This window comes from Wasmannia auropunctata, unplaced genomic scaffold, assembly GCF_000956235.1.
Source record: "Wasmannia auropunctata unplaced genomic scaffold, wasmannia.A_1.0 LD336043.1, whole genome shotgun sequence".
NCBI lineage: Eukaryota > Metazoa > Arthropoda > Insecta > Hymenoptera > Formicidae > Wasmannia > Wasmannia auropunctata.
In genome coordinates this window covers 555,477-577,102 of record NW_012026847.1, presented here as the reverse complement: position 1 = coordinate 577,102, position 21,626 = coordinate 555,477, and the positions used below count along the sequence as shown (strand labels likewise).

Sequence of the window (21,626 nt, the reverse complement as noted above, 5' to 3'; positions counted from 1 at the left end):
TTTGATCATGAAATTTCTCGACTGTGAGATTAAAATGACGTAATTGCTCTGTAAACGTTTGAATTAATCATCGTGCAGGCAATTGCTATTTGCAATTAACGCAAATAAGCATCGCTTATTGATGCTTGGTGATCGGCAGGCATTGAATGCTTGGGTAGATTGAAAAAAAAACTGGCCGAAGTCTGCCATCGACAGGTGCTCAATCAGACTATCACGCTATAGCTTTTCAATAAGAACGCTCTCGCCCTGGAATGTAATACTCGCCCACATACAATGTCCTATCACCAGATGACTATACTTTAATCACAGCTGACGTATACTCTCGCCCACCAAAGTTTTAAACGATCAAACATTATTTTTTTTCAACGTTCGTCCATGGTACAATAGATTATAAATTTAATTGTATCGAATGAATAGGTTTTATCGTATGAATACCGTATTATCCAACGTTCGTGGGGAAATATTCTATTCAAATTTCCTCTTATCTATTACTGACGTCAAAAGGATTTTTCAGGATTTTGAAAAAAAAGGATGCTGCAAACATTTTTAGTTTTTCCTTAGATTGGTTATTTAACTTCCTTTTAACGTTACAAAGTATAATTTACCACAAATTAACTAAATCACAAACTTAGTCGCAACTTTCATGAAGAAGTTGTGGCTAGCAATTCGTAATATAATTGAAGTGACCTCGTGAAGTTTACTATAAATGAGGTGGAAGAACTTAATAACGAGTTATTAATTTCGCCTCTATCATAATGTCGTAAAATTGACATTCTTATAATTAAAACTCTCACCGTTAATCTTCTCTTGATAATTTTGAGTTTACTAAAACTCATTTTCGATAACTAAAAAGTCAAGAAGAAAAAGAGAAAAGAACATCATTCTCTGTTCGATTGACTTGTAAAGTATATATTTTTTTTTATTTATTTGGCTATGTTGTTAACTGAATTTTTTCATTATAAATATTATCTTGAGGATATTATCAGATACGACCGATTACAGTATTTCATTATGATATTATGAAGAAAAGACTGACAGAAGCAAATGATCAGATTAATATTTTAGATTAACAATAAAAAAAGAATATTGCTGAATAGTCGTATATCAAGTCTATTCTGTTTGTGTAACGTGCAATGTAATATCGTGAAATATACATAAAGAAATTTTAATTGCTTGAAAATGACTACTCCGCATGCGATATTTCAAGTCAAGTTCAGCTTCCCTTTGAGCACATTTTTAGCGTAATCGGCAAGAGGTAAAAAGCAATTATTATCGCGAATGCTTTCTCCGAGGTGGCTTTTATAAGAGTTTCACGCTAGAAGAAAAAGAGTGTGGCCTCAGATCTCAGGAGGATAATGCATCAGCGGAACGGGTGCGACGCGGACGGTGCGGCGGAAGAAGCGCGCAAGCGAGACAGGAGAAACAGCCATCGAGGCCAGACCACGGCCAGTAGTAGTCAGTCGGCGGTCGGAGTCCGCGCGCGACGGATCGTGGGGCGGGATAGGTTCGTACTACTTGCTCACTCCCGATCGGCGGCGGCGGCGGCGGCGGCGCGACGTCGCGATTGACTCCGCGCGCCCGCGAGACAGTAGACACGTGCGTACATTCGTGGTTGGGTGGGTGCGTGCGTGCGTGCGTGCCGTACGCTGTGCAGCGACAGTGAGGAGTGCGCGTTTTCTCCGAAACGCACGATTTTGCGTTTGAACGTGCGTGGTCTTCGTCAGTGCATCAAGCATTTCTCGAGAATCAGGGGATTACGCGAATTCTCTCTCATCCGAACCGGCACTCCCGTATGTATCGCCCATTTGGCAATCGCGCGCGATCGTAATTACCCGTACACGCGCCGCGATTCGAGAGGCACGCTGGTAGCGGCGGTGGAGGTGATCCGGACTGATGCATTTCGGTGGCCCACGCGACAAAAATATCCGCGAAAAATCTCGGCAGCTCGCCAGGCGGCCTCGAGAGCCATACGCCCGTCGTGCTCCGTCGAGGTAGCATTGATAAGATAATCCGGAGACGAGAGATCGGGAGGTATAACGGGCACGTTTGGATGGGCGCGGCGAAACTGAACGCATCTTCGCGCGACGTGTTGTTTCTCGTCACCGCGAAAAGACGGAGTCTAAAAAAATCCGTGAATTTTCTCGGGACGGTAACTGCAGTTTTCCTCGAATGTCAAATCGACATGCGTGCCAAGGGGACGTAATAAACGCGTCCTCGTCGCGTCCGCGTCGCATTGAGGTTCCTCCTTGCGAGAGGACGAATTTTGCGCAAGCACGACGGGGCATAAAGGCGTCCCCGCGTCTGGCGTTTATAGAGCCCCGAGATTCCTCGGAAATTATGCTGCACCCGAATGCAGATCGCGGCAGGAGATACGAAGTGAGCGCATGAATGCACGGCTATTCTTGAAGAACGTTCGCGGGAGAAGCTGTGCGCCACCGTTCTTAACAAAAAGAGTCACACGTCAATCGCTGAAAGGGAATACGTGCGCGTAGAAAGGAAACGTCAAGTATTCCGGGCACGCGTGTATGACAACGAAAACTCGTTCGGCTGATCATTCCTCCGTCATTCTTCGGAATTTTCTCAATTGCATAAGTCGTACGTTTCGAACGTGACGCAAGTCCTGAGGCTTTTCAAATTAAAATGTTTGCGTATCAATCCTATCCCGAGCAATTATTTCCTATCCCGAGTACATTAATATCGCGAATGAATTTAAAGGTGCAAAAAAAGTGACGTGTCCACACACGTGTCGCATTTCTATCGCTGACGTTATATACATGATATTCATGTATTTTATTTAAATAAACACATGTTAACGTGTCCATGGAAAAATTAATAAATTCTTCAATTTTTTAGTACGTGAATGTATCAACTTTTCCGTTTACATGATATACGAGCAACAATAAATCCCGACACTGCTCGCATCTGAAAATTTTATACGTAAGTCTCAGCAATTATAAAAATTCTACTGAATAAAATATAATAACAATTATTCACGGGAAACAAACCTTCATAAATAAATAAATTACTGGAAGTTTAATGTGAGAGAACAATCGAAACGCGCGCTTATACATTTAACGTGACATTACTTTTTCCGTCCAAACGAGTCTTGTTACAAGATTTGTTTAAAACACGCATATTATTTTTCCGTTGCTTTCAAACGCGAGTAAAAACTAGAAAATATAACTGACAAACAGTAAAGCTACAAGAACTGGCCAAAACATGGATGTTTCGTAAAAAAAACTGTTGCTTTTAAAAATACATACGTATACCAAAAATTTTAAGCAAAATTTCTTTGAAATAAAAAAAATGTTTTTATTTTACATTTAATTCATTAATTTTGTGAATTCTTCAAATTTTTTTGATTACAAACGATGTTTATGAATAATAGTGGTGTAATAATTATCATGTATGACTTTAGATTCCTTTTTAAAATATCACATGTGATATCGGACGGGATTTAGAGAGACACCTCATGCGTGCCAAGAATAGAAAACTGACCGAATTACTGCGAGAATCGACGAAATTGCGATAAAATTCGAAATTCGAAAACGTATAGATGGGAATTCGTTTCTGCCAAATGGCTCTTCGCGATCATGCATATTCAATTGCGCACGGAGGAAAAAAAAAGGACGAAGGTTAGAGAAGACACAGAATTCTTTGCAATATGAAGATCTTCTAACGCAAAAACGTTACGAGGGGTCGGTAACTTTTATCTCGAATATTTCCTATGAATATGAAAGCTTTCATCGCAGTCTTCTGATATACATGTTAAAAAATTGATAAGTATAAACCTATGTACATATGAATGTGACTGTCACACACGTGTAGCTGTCTCTTTTTATAATGGATTCGTGCTTAACAACTGTTATATACAATATTTTTTCTCTATTCAAATTATTTTGCTGTTATACAGAAGATTACAAGATATTCCTCACTTTTGTCAGATAATTTCAGGTAGAAAATTATAAAAGATATAAAGATTTTTATAATTTTTTTATTTTATGAGTAGCAGGTATTCTTGACAAAATGATTCACGAAAAAAAAGATATTTAAACAATCGATTTAGTATAGTATTAGATAAAGCCTCGGCGAGAAGAGCTTACATTCATGACACTCTTGTGGCATGAAACGGCGCCGCCGCGCCACTGAATGTCTCGCGATTTTTACAATCCGCTCTGTTGACGCTGTGGCGCGAGCTAAACGACCGTTTTTATTCTCTGCAGAGAAAAAGTGGTTCCACGCCGTGGGAGAGAATAAGGCCGAAAGGGGCGTGAACGTAGGAGAAACCCTCGAGGAATCGTGCACTGTTCACTGTAAAACGCACGTTCGCATTTTTTAATCCGGTAGAATTACGAACGACGCAAAACACACTCGTCGCTAATTCGCTAAACTAAAGTGAACTAGCCTTTAATTCATGATCAAGTTACGTCGACTCGAGCGTCATCTTTTTTTCAGTCGTATTTCGACACTATTATTCGCGGAATGTAACGCGTATTATTCGTAGCACAGCCCTTTCGTCGTCTACGTGCGCGCAAACCGACTCGACGTGACGTCTCGGCTGTGCTATTTGCTTGCCTAGTACATTACGGATACAGGATATTATATATAGATTTAACCCACCACTAGTTGCATGACATAACATACTCTTACAGCTGATTGTCTGGCAGATGTTCATGTTAATCCGTGAATTTCTAACAGATTACGTCTAAATCTACGATGCTTATTAGATTAAAGTAGACAATGGTAAAACATTTTTCCGTAATGCTTTTAGCAGCCGTCACACATTTGCGTCATTAAAAAGCTAAAGAACGGAGGTATGATAATTGTATGAGTAAATTTGCACGCGAAATACTTTTCCGAAATCGAACATCGCTAATCGCAAAGAACATTCCTCGTATAACCCGGGAGGACGGCGGCAATAGGATAACTTGCGAGAAGAGAAGTTCTTATCGGTTTTCCAATTTTACCGTCGTCGCTTCAGTTCTTCAGGACGCAATTGTCGCGAAAATCCATGACGATTGGCAGCGCGACGGGTACATATATACATAAAGAACACATACAGGAACAAATGCAGGATCCCACACACCTATGCAAGATTCTTATAGAGTCCGCCTCCGCGTTACATCTCGTCTTCCGTCTAACTTCTGTCAGCGGCAGAATCGGGAACGACCGCTTCTGCAGTTATACATATACTCACCGTGCCGATACTATCTGGCGGGTGTCAAGTTGTATTTCACTTGTAAATTATTTTTCCCACGAGTCTATCTCTCGACACCTCGTCCGTCCGTCCGTTCGTCCTATCTAACCATCCCGCGCGTTCCCTCCCTCTCCCATTCCATGTAGCAAACGCATCTCTAAAATATTTATGTGCACAGATATCGGGGGCTCCGAGCGCGCGCTGCCCCAATCGCAACCACCGCACGCGAGAGTGCCACGGGTCGATTAATATTGAGCCACCTGGTCAAATCGCGTTCGCATCGGATGAAAAAAAGGAGAAGGGAAAAAAAGAAAAAAATCCGTCATTTTGGAAACGAAAGCGCGCCGGAGGCGTTTCACACAATCGCGCGGTATATACCGCGCGTACGAGTCGCTTCGCTGTGAATTCCCACGAATTTCAGAGATCACGTCGCCGTGGGAAATTAATCGGGCGCGAGTGTGTGGCACAGCTCGATCGACGAAAGTGGCTGTTCTTCGAGTGCTGAAACTCTTCTCCCCGGGCCCGGCGTGCACCGGAACAGCGGGGAATCGGAAGCGTCGACCGCAGCCGAAGGAAGTGGAGAGGCTACGTGCGTGAGCGGACGAACCGGAAAAGCGGCGCGTACGCCCTGCACGTGGAAGCCCGGAGCAGAACGTTAAATGAATGTTGTTACGGCGGGCGCTGGCGATCGCGACGGGAAACTCGAGGGGGCACGGCAGGATCGCTCGATTTAAATTCATAGATGTGCGAGCGAACGGGCCCACAATGGTGGCTCGGCTCCCGCAACAAGTTCTGCTGCTACTCGTACTCGGTGAGTAAAGAAATACCCGCGGGTATTCCAACAAATATGTCACGGGATAATCGTGCTTTCTTTCAACGATATTGGATTCCAATGAGAAAATAAAAAAAAGTTGATGATATATGTATATATGTTGAAATCTCAAACAAACAGAGCTTTGTTAAATGAGAAAATATTGAAAGATAAAAAAGTCTCTTTCGCTACAATGTAATTACAAAAAACTAACTACATACGCATTTGTCATTAACTTTATTACTGCAGGAGGAAATGTGGCAAAAAGAAAAAAGGTTCAGATATTTCTTCAAAATATGAATTAAGTTTGAAAATGAATAAATCCCCATCATTTTGCAATTTATGCAGAAAGGACATGTCTCAAAGCTTTAATAATAATTTACCTAGAATATCTGTATTTTTTTTCCATCTCATTGTTCTCTTTAATTATTTCAATTTGAAATTATTGAAATTAAGTTTGAATGTGGCACAAATTATGAAAAGCTTGTAATATAAAGACATTTGTCATCAATTTGTACGCACATCTCGTAAAAATTCGTTGTTCTTCGAAATTTCATTACGCCACCTTCAGAATAAGAGGCTCATATATCGTCTATATTTAGGCACCAGCCAAGTTAACCAGCCATGTGTACACAGGCGTGTAGGATAAACGTATATAGCGCCAGCTGATTTAATGCTTTCGCCGTTTTCTTTTTTTCTTGGCGACGCCCAGCTGCCCAGCACATACTCGCGCGTCGTATCGAGTTTCGGCGTTGCGACACTTGGGAGGTTTGTCTGATTAAGAAAACGCGAACAAAATGAAAGAGAATAAAAAAATCTCAAATTTTACACAGTTCTTTTTATGTGAATAATTTCTCACAGCTCAAGAAATTCTTTAACATTAAAATACGAATCGTTATTATTCCGTGCGATTTAAAAAAGCTTCGAATGCGTGTCATATGTACAAACGCAATTTCAATGTAATTTAATTTTTGTATGCAATTTGCAATACTGAACGTGAGAAAAATCTTATAAAGAATTTAATTAAATATTCAAATAATTTCTGCAAATGTAATTTAAATGCAACAGTAAATGACGTTACATGAACAATTATCGGGATAAAAATCAGTCTAGTCTGAACGACAAAAAGAAAGAAAGATTTTTACACGGTTGGTGTCATTTAATCACAGCTATTTTTACGCGTGCTTTCATCGAGTTACATCCAAAAAGAATGGAATTTAGATGCGCATAAAACGCAAATACATTCTCGAGATGCCTTATTCCGTTTTTATCTGCCATTCTGTTGCTAGTTTGCTTCGCGAAGAGAGAAAAGCGCTGAACTATATCGCCGTTGCGCGATACGCTGAATCTACCGGACATAAAGTTTTTTTTTGCTTGATCCAAATCTAGATCCGGTATGGACTTAAGACGGGGTACGTTCGACTAATCCGCCTTAAAGGCGGAATAGCGGGGCGAGAAGTGGAAGTTTAATTAAGTCAGATTACAGGGACCGAAATGAATAAAGTTTCATCAAAGAGGATCACGAAAGACACTTCGCTGCGGGAAAGATTCGTCTCGGCTAAAGTAAGATCGAATGTTGCGGAGTGAATAAATAAAGCACCAGGCTACTTACACATATTGCGTGTATGCAATAATTGCGGTCGTTGATTTCTATTTGTGTAAGGCAGATCTTAAATAATTGAATCTGAAATCTTAAATAACGCCTTGAGATACGGCAAAGGTTTTTTTCTAAATTGAAATTGAACTTATCGATTTTACGCCAACGAAATCAATTTGCCATTCGAAAAATTAAATAAATATTAATAAATGCTGCGAAAAATAAAAGTGAAACGCTCTACTATTTTTGTTCAATTAAACAACGTTTGCTAAAGCAATTTAACTATATCGCACAACAGGCACTCAAATACCGTGTTTCCCTTTTTGTAATTACACTCCGTTTTCACATAGAAAATACGGAACTTCAGAGTAATTTCGACGAATGTGACAATACGTTTTGGTGTATATATGTTAAAAAATTCTGTCCAATTTCACGAATCGGTTCGCACAGTCGCTCATGCACGTACGGCATTTTTTTCCCGCGGTCGATCGATAACATCGGGCAAACGCCGATAGAGAGCCCTTCTCGTTGATCACGTAGTGCGTCAGATACTACCAGTTGCATCGTTAATTCACAGAGATACGCTCGGCGGGCATACCGCAATTTCCCGGCGTGCAGTTACAGACAGCGATCGACTTTGTCCAATTTACAGATTTTCTTGGCACTTAGCAGAATCAAATCGAACAATATAGTCGCATATTATTCACCTAATTCGTCTCAAAGCAATCAAACGCTCCGTAACGTCGATCGAAAATGGTCGTTATATGACCAGTAATTGAATCCAAATACGAGCATGCATCGAAATTGGAGCGCAGAAACTGCATGCGTTACTCACCAATATGAACGATATTCATTGATGACGGAAATTGCAAATGTAATAATCCAAAATTAAAGGCAAAATTTACGAGGTTTACCGTTAATTATATATATATAATTTAGCATTGACATAAATTTTTATATTATATCGAAAACCGATGCGATTTTGATTATTTCTATCAAGAAAAATTAGATTTTTCGCAAATTTCTGGAAATTTTATTCTTTTATTGATATTACATGAATACAAATTCTCGAAGATATTAAATTAAAAATCGGTGAAAAATTTGTAAAAAAAAGTAAAATTTTCGCTAAAGAAAAACGAAGATCGCACTTGACATCGGCGTTCTTTCAGTACGATCTATCGGGTTGTTTGTGGAAGCGTAACGGAAATATTGATGAGCTCTTTGTTGATCACGGGTATCGCTGCCACGCGATACAAGCTGCATCACTGATTCGCGGCTAACATTCAATTGCGGCTTACTATGCCACTCCTGCAATTTCAATCGAACGATTAACATTGGCGCGCCTCTGCCACGGTAATTAAACGTCATTTAATATATATATACATATATATATATATATATATGTTTCACAATTTAACGACGCGTAAATAATAAGCATCAGTTGTCGGGAAAAATTATCGTTTTTTCTCGTCGAAGTGATTTGATAGGCGTAAAAAATGCAGATCAACAAACGGCGTGCTTATATCCGATTGTCCATTAACGTGATTGGCGTGCAACGCATCGCATCGCAGATTGCACTCTACTCTACTGTGCATTGCGTGTATTGCCAATGGCAATGTTACAACGAGATTCTCGTCAAGCCATATAACGTTTGTCGATCGCACTCAAATCAATTTCGAGAAATTTTTGATAAATTTCGCAGCCTTGCGCTATTTTGTGTCAAGGGCAACAATTATCTCTAATTAATTATATCATACATGTATTTGTTTGGTTAAATAATTGAATCTTTGTCTCCGTTTGTTAATTAATCAACGAATATCATAATTACAGTTGAATACCGAAATTGCAAGGGCCAGTAATATTATTGTAAATATTATAAAATAATAATCTTGTATTTTGTGATAACAGACGTGGAAAATGAAATATGAAGAAAAAAATGTCACGTGAGAGATTGTAGAGAAGATATTGCAATTGTCTAAAGGATTCAAAAAATTACATTCTTAGAGAAGTCGGTCTACAAAGCGCCAGAGTTTCTGATTCGGCGACAGGTCCATTGTACATATTTGCAATCGTACACCTTTCTCCTGTGGTATTCCGTGTAAACACATTATACCCACGGTTTTGTTTCGCTCTACTATTTCCATTTGGTAAAGAAAGTACGATATGAAGTCTCGCAGGTAGAAAATGTAAAACTGAGTTCTCGTTTCGTAAAGGGAAAAGCGTTCAATTTACATTCACAAACAACAAGAGACGCTTGATACATCTATCATCGTATTCAAATTTTCCTTTCGCCTCTCGCGAGTCCCCTACCTTGCGAACAGGCGTAACTGCGCAAAGTTTGCTGCGAATGTATTTCTTTAGTTGACAGATTAACAAGATGTTTTTCCATTTGTGTTGTGTGGTCCTTCATCATTTAAAAAAATTCTCGAAATAATATATTTCCAACATCATCGATCTCAATTTCTAAGAAAAATGATACATCTCGGTCAATACAGTTTCAATCTTCAGTGCTGTCGCAACGTAATTTATTATTAAAAATCTTATGTTATGTGAAAGCTTCAATCTAATTTTTTAATGTCTGTAACATTTGATAAATTACATAATTCAAAGTTTGAAAGATTAATAACAAAATTGTTACAATTGTGACATAAAGTAGTCAAATAAATCATGAGTCAGTAAAATTCAAATTATAATTACGAGTATTATTCAGTAATATCAATTAACAATGTAGATAATATTTTCATTAAAATATCGAACAAAAATTGAGTTTATTAATTGCTTTATATGTACAAATTAATGGCACAAATTTTTTGCTATCATATATTTCAGATAATTTTAAAATTTTTATAATGTCATGTAATACGATTAACGGTTGTTTAAATTATTCCGTTTATAACGACACAGGTAAAAAATTACAGACGAGAAATGTTGCATTGAAAAGGAATCGCGAATCACTAATTAAAAGAAGATACTCAGAAATTGCATTTCTCAATACCGTAAATAATCGGATTGAAATATAGTTGAATTTAATAATTCTACTTTTATTAAAGACGAATGGATCTGTAAAATAACAAGAAAACCGATATTAATTAAAAGTTAAGTCGCGTAATAAACTGGAATTCTCAACAGTGAAAAGTACTCTTCTTTAAATTCATTTGCCGGCGAGAAGAAAATTTCTCAGAGAATTATAAAATTATCGTGTATGAGATGTCATGTGAGAACGTCATGTTCTCATTTAACTTACAAAACTTCTTGAATATTATAGTTTATCATGTCAATCTCCGCAATGTTACCCACGATAAGTAAATATGTTATACGTAATATACATACATAATGCTGAGAAATGGAAGGAGAGAAAGAGAGAAAGAGAAAGAGAAAGAGAAAAAGAGAGAGAGAGAGAGAGAAAGAGAGAGAGAGAGAGAGAGAGAGAGAGAGAGAGAGAGCATTTGACAAGGTGCTGCAAAGAAATCGCAATTAATAAAATGTACTACAATAAAAAATATATGTATGTAAAATTCACACAGAAATATCAGTGCACCAAGATCCTGCTTTGACCGTTTCTCGGCCTTCTTTCAATTTAATTTCGTTAGACTACACGGTCGGACACATAAATAAATATACAATAAAAAATATAATTAATAAAAAGCATAATTTATTATAGCGAACATTATTCTGATTATTGTTCATTAGGCCATGTAGGCTCATCAGCCATCTAATTAACGCACCGCACGCGTGCTAATTACGACAATACCAAACATTTATACTTGTACCGGTTTATACAAAAGAGAAAATTTATTCTGTAAAGGGATCCATTTTGATATTCAAAACTAAAAAATATACAATTTTCGCAAAACAAAAATTGTTTGTAAAACACACACACACACACACACACACATTATTTCCTATCAAAAATAAGAAAAAATATTTTTTGCAATAAAGAATATTGGAATCATAGTAAACTTTTAATAAAAGTATGAAAAAAAATTGTTGCATTCGTGTAACATTCCGCAAATTTATTAGTTTTGCTGTATTAGCTCTTGAAAAAAAACAATGGTTTTTCGATATAAGAATTCGTGAATAAAATCTCTAATATATATGTTTTAACTCGTTCGTTATAACACATAACGAAGTTGTGGCAAATAAAAATGTGGCAAATGAAACATATACGCATACCTATTCGAAACTACGCGACGAGCGGAGCGGCAGCAAAAGTGTTACAAAATACTTTTCTTCAACAAAATAACATCTAGATATCATGTAACTAATTAACGTAAAAGGACAACAGCTGTGTTTGCGTTCTACATTGCTTAAAAAATTTATTCAAACAGAAATTATTCAATGATGTTAACTAATTTTAACGATAGTAATTAGTATCGATTATAATTTTTATGGTTTTATATTCCATTAGTCGTTATAAGTTATCCTCGTTCGTGCATTATGTAGATAATCTTTTTTTTTATCGTTTTACGGTAATTTTATAGTATCTCGGTAAAGGAAAATACAAATTTCTCCATCGCGGATAAAAATTACGTTGTACCCTCCCAACGTTGTACCCTTCCAAGAAGTTCCTAATTAACCGCGATGCGCTGTCAATATTCGTCGATGAAACAGTGTCTTCGCGACATTATAATAGATGACTAAAGTTTCGAGCGGATATCTCTATGTGCGCGTGACAAGAATCGAGTGCGAGTTAGAAGACGGGTAATCCGATCGAACATCGACCGTGTTTGCATGATTGTAGATGCCACATAAATATATCCGTTCGATATGCATCCCATTCAAATGCATCGCCACATTCGCGAGAGATTCTCGGATGTACTATCAGATCAATTTGTAAGTTTCGAAGGTTCGTTTCGTGCTTTGCATCGCGGACCGGAGATTTGTGGCGAAGTAGACATGTAACTAATCGGGGTCCGAACTCGAAGAAAAGCGAAGAATCGGATGCTGGAGCGTGATATTAAAAGACCTCACAACCTTGTCAGGCGCAAAAACGGAAGTTCTGAAGTTTCTTTTCAAGATAGACTGAACGCTTTAATTAATCGAGTTTCGAAGAGCGTTAAACATTATCATTTTCAATCGATTGAAACTCTTTCACAATAGAAACGAACGTCAGATTTCTGCGATTTAAGATTACTGGAAGATTTGCAGGGAATTAAGCTCCACGTGTTCGTGCAGCAATCCACCGTGCTGCGTGGAGATAATAGAGGACGAAGGATACTTCCTGAGCACGCGATCCAACAATTTCCATCTTTTGAATATACCACGATTCCCTCCAAGAAAGCCGATCTTTTCTGCAACGTCGGCGGAAGATAAAATCCCTGCACGATTAATAGGCGTCCGCCGTCTTTTTGTCCCGCGTGCGGGTTATCATTCCTGGTGCGCGAATTGTTCCGTGCGCCCCGGCCTCGATGGTCCGAATTCTGGCACGCCGACAGATCGTCGGTGATATATAAGTTATTCGTGATCGCTCGTGTGCCCCCCGGAATGTCCCGCGATGGCGCCCGTTTCGCCCCGCTGCGCGGAACAGCGGAATAATAACCGGCGATGACCGTGACGAAGGAAGTTAGTAGCTTTTCGCGCGGAAAAAAATGAACGTACGAGAATAGGAAAAAGAGAGGAGGGAGGAATTTTATATTTTAAGGATAGACGGCAAATGAAAGGATGGTTCTCCGGAAGAGATTTTACGACCGCGATGACATATTCGTTGGTGTGAAACATAAATTTTGGAGTAATTGAGACATGAATGTCGACAATGACGTAGTGCTACAGTCACGCTGCGTTTATTAGGAAAACTGTGGACGGTCTACTTGCAAAGAAAAGCGGCTCAGCCTTTAACGTGATTCTAACAAAAACTGGAAAAATATGTGCTACACTAAGATTTTCACGTAACTTCTATTTAAAATTACTTGTTTACAATGTGCAAGATGTACAACACAAACGCAAGCCATTAAGAGTTTAAAGAGAAGTGGGCTTACCGCAGAGGAAAGATAATACTACGTTAATACTTTGAATAATATTTATATATATAAATAAAAATTGCAATTTGATATTTGTAATAAATATTATATTTAATTAAAATATATAAAAATAAAAACTCTGATGAGAGTTACGATTTCGAAACATGGGAATGCCAATTTCACACTCGAAAAATCGAGACCGCGAAAAGTTGAAATTTCAATAAAAGAATGATCAATGCAATCTGAAGCAGTTCGTGGAGCTTAATAATAATAATAATAACAGTATTTTTGCGTGAATCTCACAATCCCCAGTCAACCTCCAGCTAATTTTACGCCGCAAATTTGTCCTGAAACACAGCTATAGATTGAATTCAGATTACGTAATCACAAGTTAAATTGACAAATAATTAAATAATAATATTGATGCTAATAAGTATCCCTTTTTTAAAAATTCTGTGAAATAACTTATTAATTATTATTAAATTGCTTGTCAATTTAGTTTGTAATGTTACGTATTCCGGATTCAATCTATATAGCTGTGTTTCAAGACAGCGGCGTACAGTTAGCTGTAAATTATGAGATTCGCAAAAATATTTTTATTATTAAGCATCGCGAATTGCTTCAGACCGCATTAGTTATTCTGTTATTAAAGTTTAAAATATTTAATTTAAAGGGAAATGAACCAATTTATACACATTTATACGTCTACATACGTTTTGTGAAATCTTTCGTAAATAATTGAATTTTTATTAATTGTTATAAATGTAATATTATATTTTATCTTTAAATTTTGTGGAGTCAGCCTACCGTTTCACCACAATTTAATATTTTACTTTGCAGGCGGTTACTATGCGCAGAATAAACACGACAATTTACCACACATTACTTATAAAAAAAGAATAATATTTTACATTGTAGTAGAATATTTTATCTTCTTCTCCGTGATTATATATTTTTATTAATGACAAGGAGAATTTTTTTTATTATGTTGAATGCAATTAATATATTATCAACAGTTTTTAGGTTTTTTTCAGGTTTTACTTTAATATTTAATACCAGAAAAAAATAAGAAACAAAATAGTATATAAATATAATGAATTAATAAATGGAAAATTTAATAGACATTGTTACATGTACAAAAATTGCGTACAAAAATTCTGTAACAATTAACGATCCATTTTAAACTTAATTGGAAACAACGTGACGATTTAATAAATAAATTATTATTACTGATTCTTTTTATTCAGTTACTATTACTGATGATAAAAATTATTATTGAGTAATACTAGCAATTTAAGTATTTCACAAATTTTGCATTAAATTCATATTTGTATCACCGTAAAGGGAAATAACGCATACCTAACGCACGCGCGGAATCCGTGAGCATGTGTGCACGTGTTGTTCAAATAAATTATTGTGGCAGATATGCGGATTTTTGAAGGCAAACAAAAGAACAAATAAAATAAAAGAACATAAAAGGATATGAAGAAAGTGATGATGGAAAAGAATAAGAGAGTCGCGAAATACTCGAATAAACATCATTGGGAAGAAAAAATACATGTTAACTGCATAATCACGACTTCAGTGGAATTACAGTAAATCAACGGCAAAGTATTAAATATCAAATATCAAGGAAATGTAGAAATAACGTTTCTAAATTTGCGATAATGTCGCGGAAACAAGACTTCTCGAAACTTTTTATGAGTAATCGTCGTTTTTGGCAAAAAAAAATGAAATGTGATATAAAAACACAAATAAACAATTAATCTTACAAGTAAATATACGATTCAGAAGATTGACTTACTCTATAGCATTATATATTCACATAGCGCGTCTAATGCATTTTCCTACACGTATACTATTTCATTAGATAGATTTATTGTGCAACGATACCTTCCTGGAAAATTTTAGACCTAAAAAGTTCGGTCAATATAAATAAATCCAAACGGATTGAAATACCTGCCCATTTGCAGCCCGCGCACAAAACTGTATTCAAAATCTACTTGCTGCCGTATCAGTAAAATAAAACTGCCGTATCAGTGAAGTTTGTGTAAAAAACATTTTATATATCTTGTCGATTCATAACATTTCTATTTTACGCAAACTATTACCAATATAAAGCTACATCGAATGCATTTGCTTTTTGGCATTAAGAATTGAGCTATCTTTTTATACAATTAAAACTTATTATATAATATGAAAAAAAATTATATTTATGGTATTATATATTTATGGTATTATATTTATGGTATTAATTAATTATTTGATATAGCATTAAAAAAATTTAAGTAAATATATTACGCGTTAAAAAATTATTATATTTACCATTTTTTTAACGAGATAACTAACATACAGCACATTTAGTATAATTACTAATGTACAAAAAATGTGGAAAAAGTTATATCTTTAATAAAATACATAATAAAAATACGTTTCTGTAACATTTAAATATTATTTAACGTTGTGCGTTATAGTTAACGGAAGTAAATTAATAATTTCACTGGTTTTATGAAACAAAGGAAGACTATAATGAAATATGTAAAATCATATGAAAGCTCCGATTGCCAAATAAATCATTGGATTGGCACCCCCATACATATTTCATGCGATACACTCTTCTGCATGCCAAGTTAAATTAATATCCAAGCAGCATTATCAACAGAAATTGAAATATCGGTGAACAAGGATAAAATTTCGTGTTAAATTTGTCGAAAGTATACGCTCAAATTTGCAGAAGTGTTCAATATCACGAAATGTTTATATACCATAACAGTATCTTTCAGTAAACAAGTTCTTATAAGCTAATTTAATTTCTTGTATATTTCACAAGTACACTTTACATTTTATATTTTAATTTTTATATTTTGATCAACCATTTTGTCAAGAAATAGCGAAAAGGATATCCTTTAAAATTATCAATGTTTGACAAAAAAATCATCTAAATTTCTTCAAAAAATATTAATTAAGAAAGCAAATAAATATTATCTTTTACGTCAGTAAAACTTTGGATTGGTAGCCACTCGGAATGAAATTACAATAGGAAGAACATCACGGTACAAAGGATGGAAAATGCGGCGCGATGGTGTCATTTCCGGCGGCGCTGCAATTCGCTTCGCACCGGAAACTTCCGGTCACAACTGGATTCGAAAACGCTCTGCGGCAACTTCTGTTCTCGCTTTATTGTTATTACACACGAGCGCGCTTCCAACGAGGCGTGCTACAAACCTATGTATATATACATATACGAGTAGTATATATATCTACGAAAAGGCATAGTTTCTTCCCATTCCTTCAAAGAAAATGTTGTACGAGAAGTTTGAGAAGTTTCGAGCTTGTGCTTTCAAGTTTGTACGATTCGTTACACAGTTTGTTGCACGCACTACTGCTATATTTAAGATATATATACACATAACCTATTCTATAATTCTGCTCACGTGAATGTCTCAGATAAATTAAAATACAATACGGAACGGTTGAATAATCTAAAATTCTTTTTCTCTTGCAGAAAAATCTAAAATTCAATCATTTTTCCGAAAATCTGAATTATCAATTTCAAACTTACAAAAATCCAAACAAATTAACGATTAGACCAAACGAATGAGCTTATTTAAATTTAAACAAGGACAACAGCATTTTTTATTACAACAAAATTTTTAAGTTATAATCATTATACATAAAAAAAACAACGCTGTACATGGTACATGTTTCGACCTAGATCTTCTTCAGCCACCTCAACGAATATTACAGATAAAATATTAACTAACGAGCTTATTTAATTAAAGACATACCTATTTTCAACGTGTTAAAAAATTTTAGTTTATTTTATTTTTTATTTCATTATACATAAAAGAATAACGCTGTATGTAGTACATGTTTCGACCTAGATTGGTCTTTTTCAGCCACCTCAATGAATTACAGATAAAATATTAAACCATAATATATAAATTAATACGTTACATTTATAGAGTCATTTTCAATAAAAACGCGTAAAAATTTTTTTTTAGCAGAGACTGAGCAGAAATGTTGTAATAAAAAACGCTGTCGTCCTCGTTTAAGTAAGCTCGTTAGTTTGGCCTAATCGTTAATTTGTTTGTCTTTACAAGGACGAGCTAGTCTTAATTTGTTTGTTTACAAAAATCTTTTTAATTATATATAACATTCTATTAATTTGTCTCTTTGTTTTTGACATCAAAGTACAATAGCTAAAGCATAGATCGCTATTCGAGAAAGATGTGAGAAGTTTCTTTTTTATTGACTCACAATTTAAAATTTGAGAGAAGCCGTGAACACGTTTTTTTTCATTTTGTATCATAAAAGTGCAAACGAACAACCATGCTCTCGTAGGGGATTCCCTAGTTCAGAACTACGCAGTAATCTCAGCAATGTTTGTCGTGCCGCTGCTAGAAATTACTCGACCACCTTTGTTGTGGTTCTCTTTGCGATGCAAGCTTTCTCTTCTGCAAGCACCTTGTCAGAAGAGAAAACTATACAGACAGAGAGAGAGAGACGGAGTTGAGAGAGAAAGAAAGAAGGAAACTGAAAGGGATGAGTAAATGGGACACGGCGGCACACATTCGCTATTGTAAAATAATTTCTTGTTACTGGCACAACAGTTTTATCATGCAGCTATAATAGTGCTTTTTTTAAATTGACTCTTACTGGCGCATCGTGCAGAGCCTTAGAATTCACGAGTAGACGACAGCGGGGACAATAGTTGTACAGCGGAAATAGGCGACACGAGACGGCACGACATGATGCGACGCGGCGAACGAGAGCTGGCCGATTGTAGTTTATTTCGATCTACGAGGCGAAGTGCGGACGGTCGGCCGTCGAAGAGATGAGTTTCTGACTGAGTTCCACGTAATCGAATCTGTCGTGTGCAGTAAATAGTCTTTCATCCAACAATAAATAGATTTGCATAGAATAAATAGAGATACATGTCGAAAAGTATCAAGTGTAGCGCATCTTCAATCTGTTTTCATTTATTGCATGTTTTTCTTCAAAAATCTTGCACACAAAAATTCACGTTGTATAAGTTACAATATGTAATTTTTTAATATAATTCGCCAATTAATTAACTGTAATAATAACTAATTGATAATAAAATTTGTTTATTGGCCGTTTCTCCCGTCCTTTAAAATTTGTTTAATCAAATATCAATTAATAACAACTTTTCTTTCAAGTTATTCTACAGATAAATGATATGAAAATTACTATATTCTTTCAACGTATTATAATATGTATAATTAAAAAAATAAATATTGAATTTTACTGAACTCAATATTTACTCTCTCTTTTCACGTAAAAAGATTAATTGTTTACATAATTAATAAAATAATTTCTATGAAAATAATGGCGAATATACTGTAACATTATATACTATTACATTTAAAGTAAGAAAAGATGGCAGTAGTATTCAAAGATGACAAATTCATAACAATTATTGCTGTGGCTTAACAATTGCACGTTACTATGCATAAGTAAGATTAATGCTAATGGTGTCTGTGTTCGGCAGAAATTGCTTCAGCATTGTTGTATAGCGCTTGATATATCGATGGAACAGTAGTAGTTCTACGACCTGATCTAGCTAGTTCTACCGACACACGAAGAGACACGAGATATTAATACCTTACACACATTCTCTTACACACTCGCGATCCTCTCTGAATCTTATCCTTCTTTATGCGCTCCTTTTCTACATATAGCTCAATGTTGTGTAAGCGATCTAATTAACTCCCGGCCACTGTGATGAAATTGAAAGATACGTTATTAAAAGATCAATAAGATGTAAATTACATCCTACTATTGAATTTAAATTAATCTCGCTCAATTATTTTACCAAGTAGTTTATAGCAGTTAATTTATCAAGATTTTAATAAATTACATATTGCTTATTCATGAAAAATCGATTTCTATTATTACTTTCCAACTGCTCGTTCAATTCTGTTTAAGTCCACCATACGCGGCAAAAACAATAAAGCCCGTAATCAGCCAAGCAGAAAAATTTTAATCATAGCAAAGAGAGGAAGGAATTAATTCCTGCTACGATTAAATCTGATTATCAATAAAATCTCTTTAATCAGTTCTGTTGCTTAACGTAACAATTTTCGCTCTATAGAGACTTCGCTCTACAAATCTCCCTGGAACTTATTACCTCACGCAGAATTTAATTACGTTTACAATACTACAACGGAGCGAGTCGTATACGCGCGCGCGCACTCGCTGCGTACTTCAATCTTGGTTGGCGCGTCGACGAAACCATGCCGAAGGTTGGCGTATTCATTTTGTTAATAAACCGCGTCGCGCGCTTGCTTGCTTGCACGAATATATATATATATATGTATATTTATATATATATATACGTACGGGATTGACCTAATTCTCATTAAATTCCTGGCAGTCGTCACGACGCCCGTGCTTGCCTGTGCGTCCGTTATACGCGCGCACTTCCCATATATCTCGTTTAAAATACCAAAAACAAAAAAAAAACGAAAAGTCCATTAGTTCAGGAAACTAATCACTCTCCTTCGTTCGGAATATTTTCGTTCGTTGGGGAGACAATACTTTATCCCTGCCTTTATATGAAATGGCAAAGCATATGTGCGTTTTTCACGCCGGCTATATTACAAAATCGTGCATCCGGACACGAATTTTGCTGCCTTGCTAATTCAGGCTTCATTGTTTTTATCGCGTGTGTATAGTCAGATCGAACAAAATTGAACGAGCAGATGAAAAACAATAATAGAAATCGATCTTTCATCAAGAAGTACCCCTCCTAGATTGCAGAGATATTTTTTGTGTCGCTTTTATTTTTTTTCAACTGATAAATCGAATAAAAGAGCGTTGTTGTTAAAGTAATAACGGAATCCGAGCTATGTGCGCGTGATAAATACACATGTTTATTTATAAATTTTTAGATTACAAATATTTGCTGTTTTTTTTTTTGTAAAAGGTTTTTTTCAAACACGAAATCGTGTTTGGATAAACTCATCAGCCACAAAGTAATCTATGAAATCAATTCAGCAATGCATATTTCACGGCGCATGGAGTGCCGGTAAATAGCTAAAAAGGAGAATTAGGTCAACAAATAATTAATCACATTGATTCTAATTGAAATATAATTGCGTTAAACGAACGATACCATTAATTTGAATTGAAGCAAATGCTACATGACTATTTAATGAATCATTCATATACATATATACAAAATTGTATAACTGTCAATTATACCAGATTTTCATGATAGAGTGCTGGTACATAAATAATATTAATTAGAGAACCCATATCCTCCTAATTTGACGTGGCCATATCGTTTCTATCGCGATATTATCAATTCGATATTATCGTTCGAAGCAACCCTAATTACATTGTATTATTAGCGCAGGTAACAAAAGTTTATTATTATATCAACGAGAACAAGCAAAGGCGGGCAATGTAAATAAATTTGCAACATACGGTCATTACTCATATCCATGACTATTAATAAATTGTTGTGATATATATATGCATATATATATATATATATATATATATATATATATATGCATGTATCTCGGACACGGTTTAATTTCATTATACGTTGCGGACTGCTGTATATGTTTATTTTAAACTCATGTTGCATCTCGGATATGGAATACTCGTGTGTAATCACGTAACTCAAATTGGTCCTCGTATTCCACACCTGTACGCAGTAAAAACATTCCGAAATCATCGGAAGTTTCATCTCAGATAGTTATACGCAGAGACGTGTCCTACACGTTTGTCATCCTTTTACTTCAAAAATATAATATATAATATATAGAGAAATTCTAGGGATTTAAAGTGCTATAGACTAAAGAAATACCTCTCTCTTTCACTAATTCGGAATAAATTCCATTTTAATATTTACCAAATAATCCGTTGAGAAAATGCACAATATTCGACATCCTGTGTGTGACGTAAATTACTCGGCGAAAACTGCGCTTCGAAAACTATATGTCGCGACGATGTTGACATTTAATCACTCCTGACTTCGGTACCGGCACTTCGGGGCCGGTTAGCCTTCGCACACTTTTCTACGTCAAC

General features: G+C 35.8%; 1 protein-coding gene and 1 long non-coding RNA gene across 2 annotated transcripts in view; both read left to right on the top strand.

Annotated features, from left to right (window-relative positions):
* The first annotated feature begins 1,594 nt into the window (after nt 1–1,594).
* On the top strand, nt 1,595–5,491 carry LOC105451835. The gene is made up of 2 exons (XR_974632.1): nt 1,595–1,790; nt 5,376–5,491. It is a non-coding gene; the product is annotated as an uncharacterized LOC105451835 (long non-coding RNA).
* Nucleotides 5,492–5,781: 290 nt separating this feature from the next.
* The window catches only part of LOC105451836, a 130,194-nt gene continuing 114,349 nt past the window's right edge, over nt 5,782–21,626 (top strand). The window contains exon 1 of the mRNA XM_011692526.1: nt 5,782–6,008. Within this exon, the coding sequence (XP_011690828.1) occupies nt 5,861–6,008 (148 nt within the window). The 5' untranslated portion in view covers nt 5,782–5,860. The remainder of the gene's footprint in view (nt 6,009–21,626) is intronic.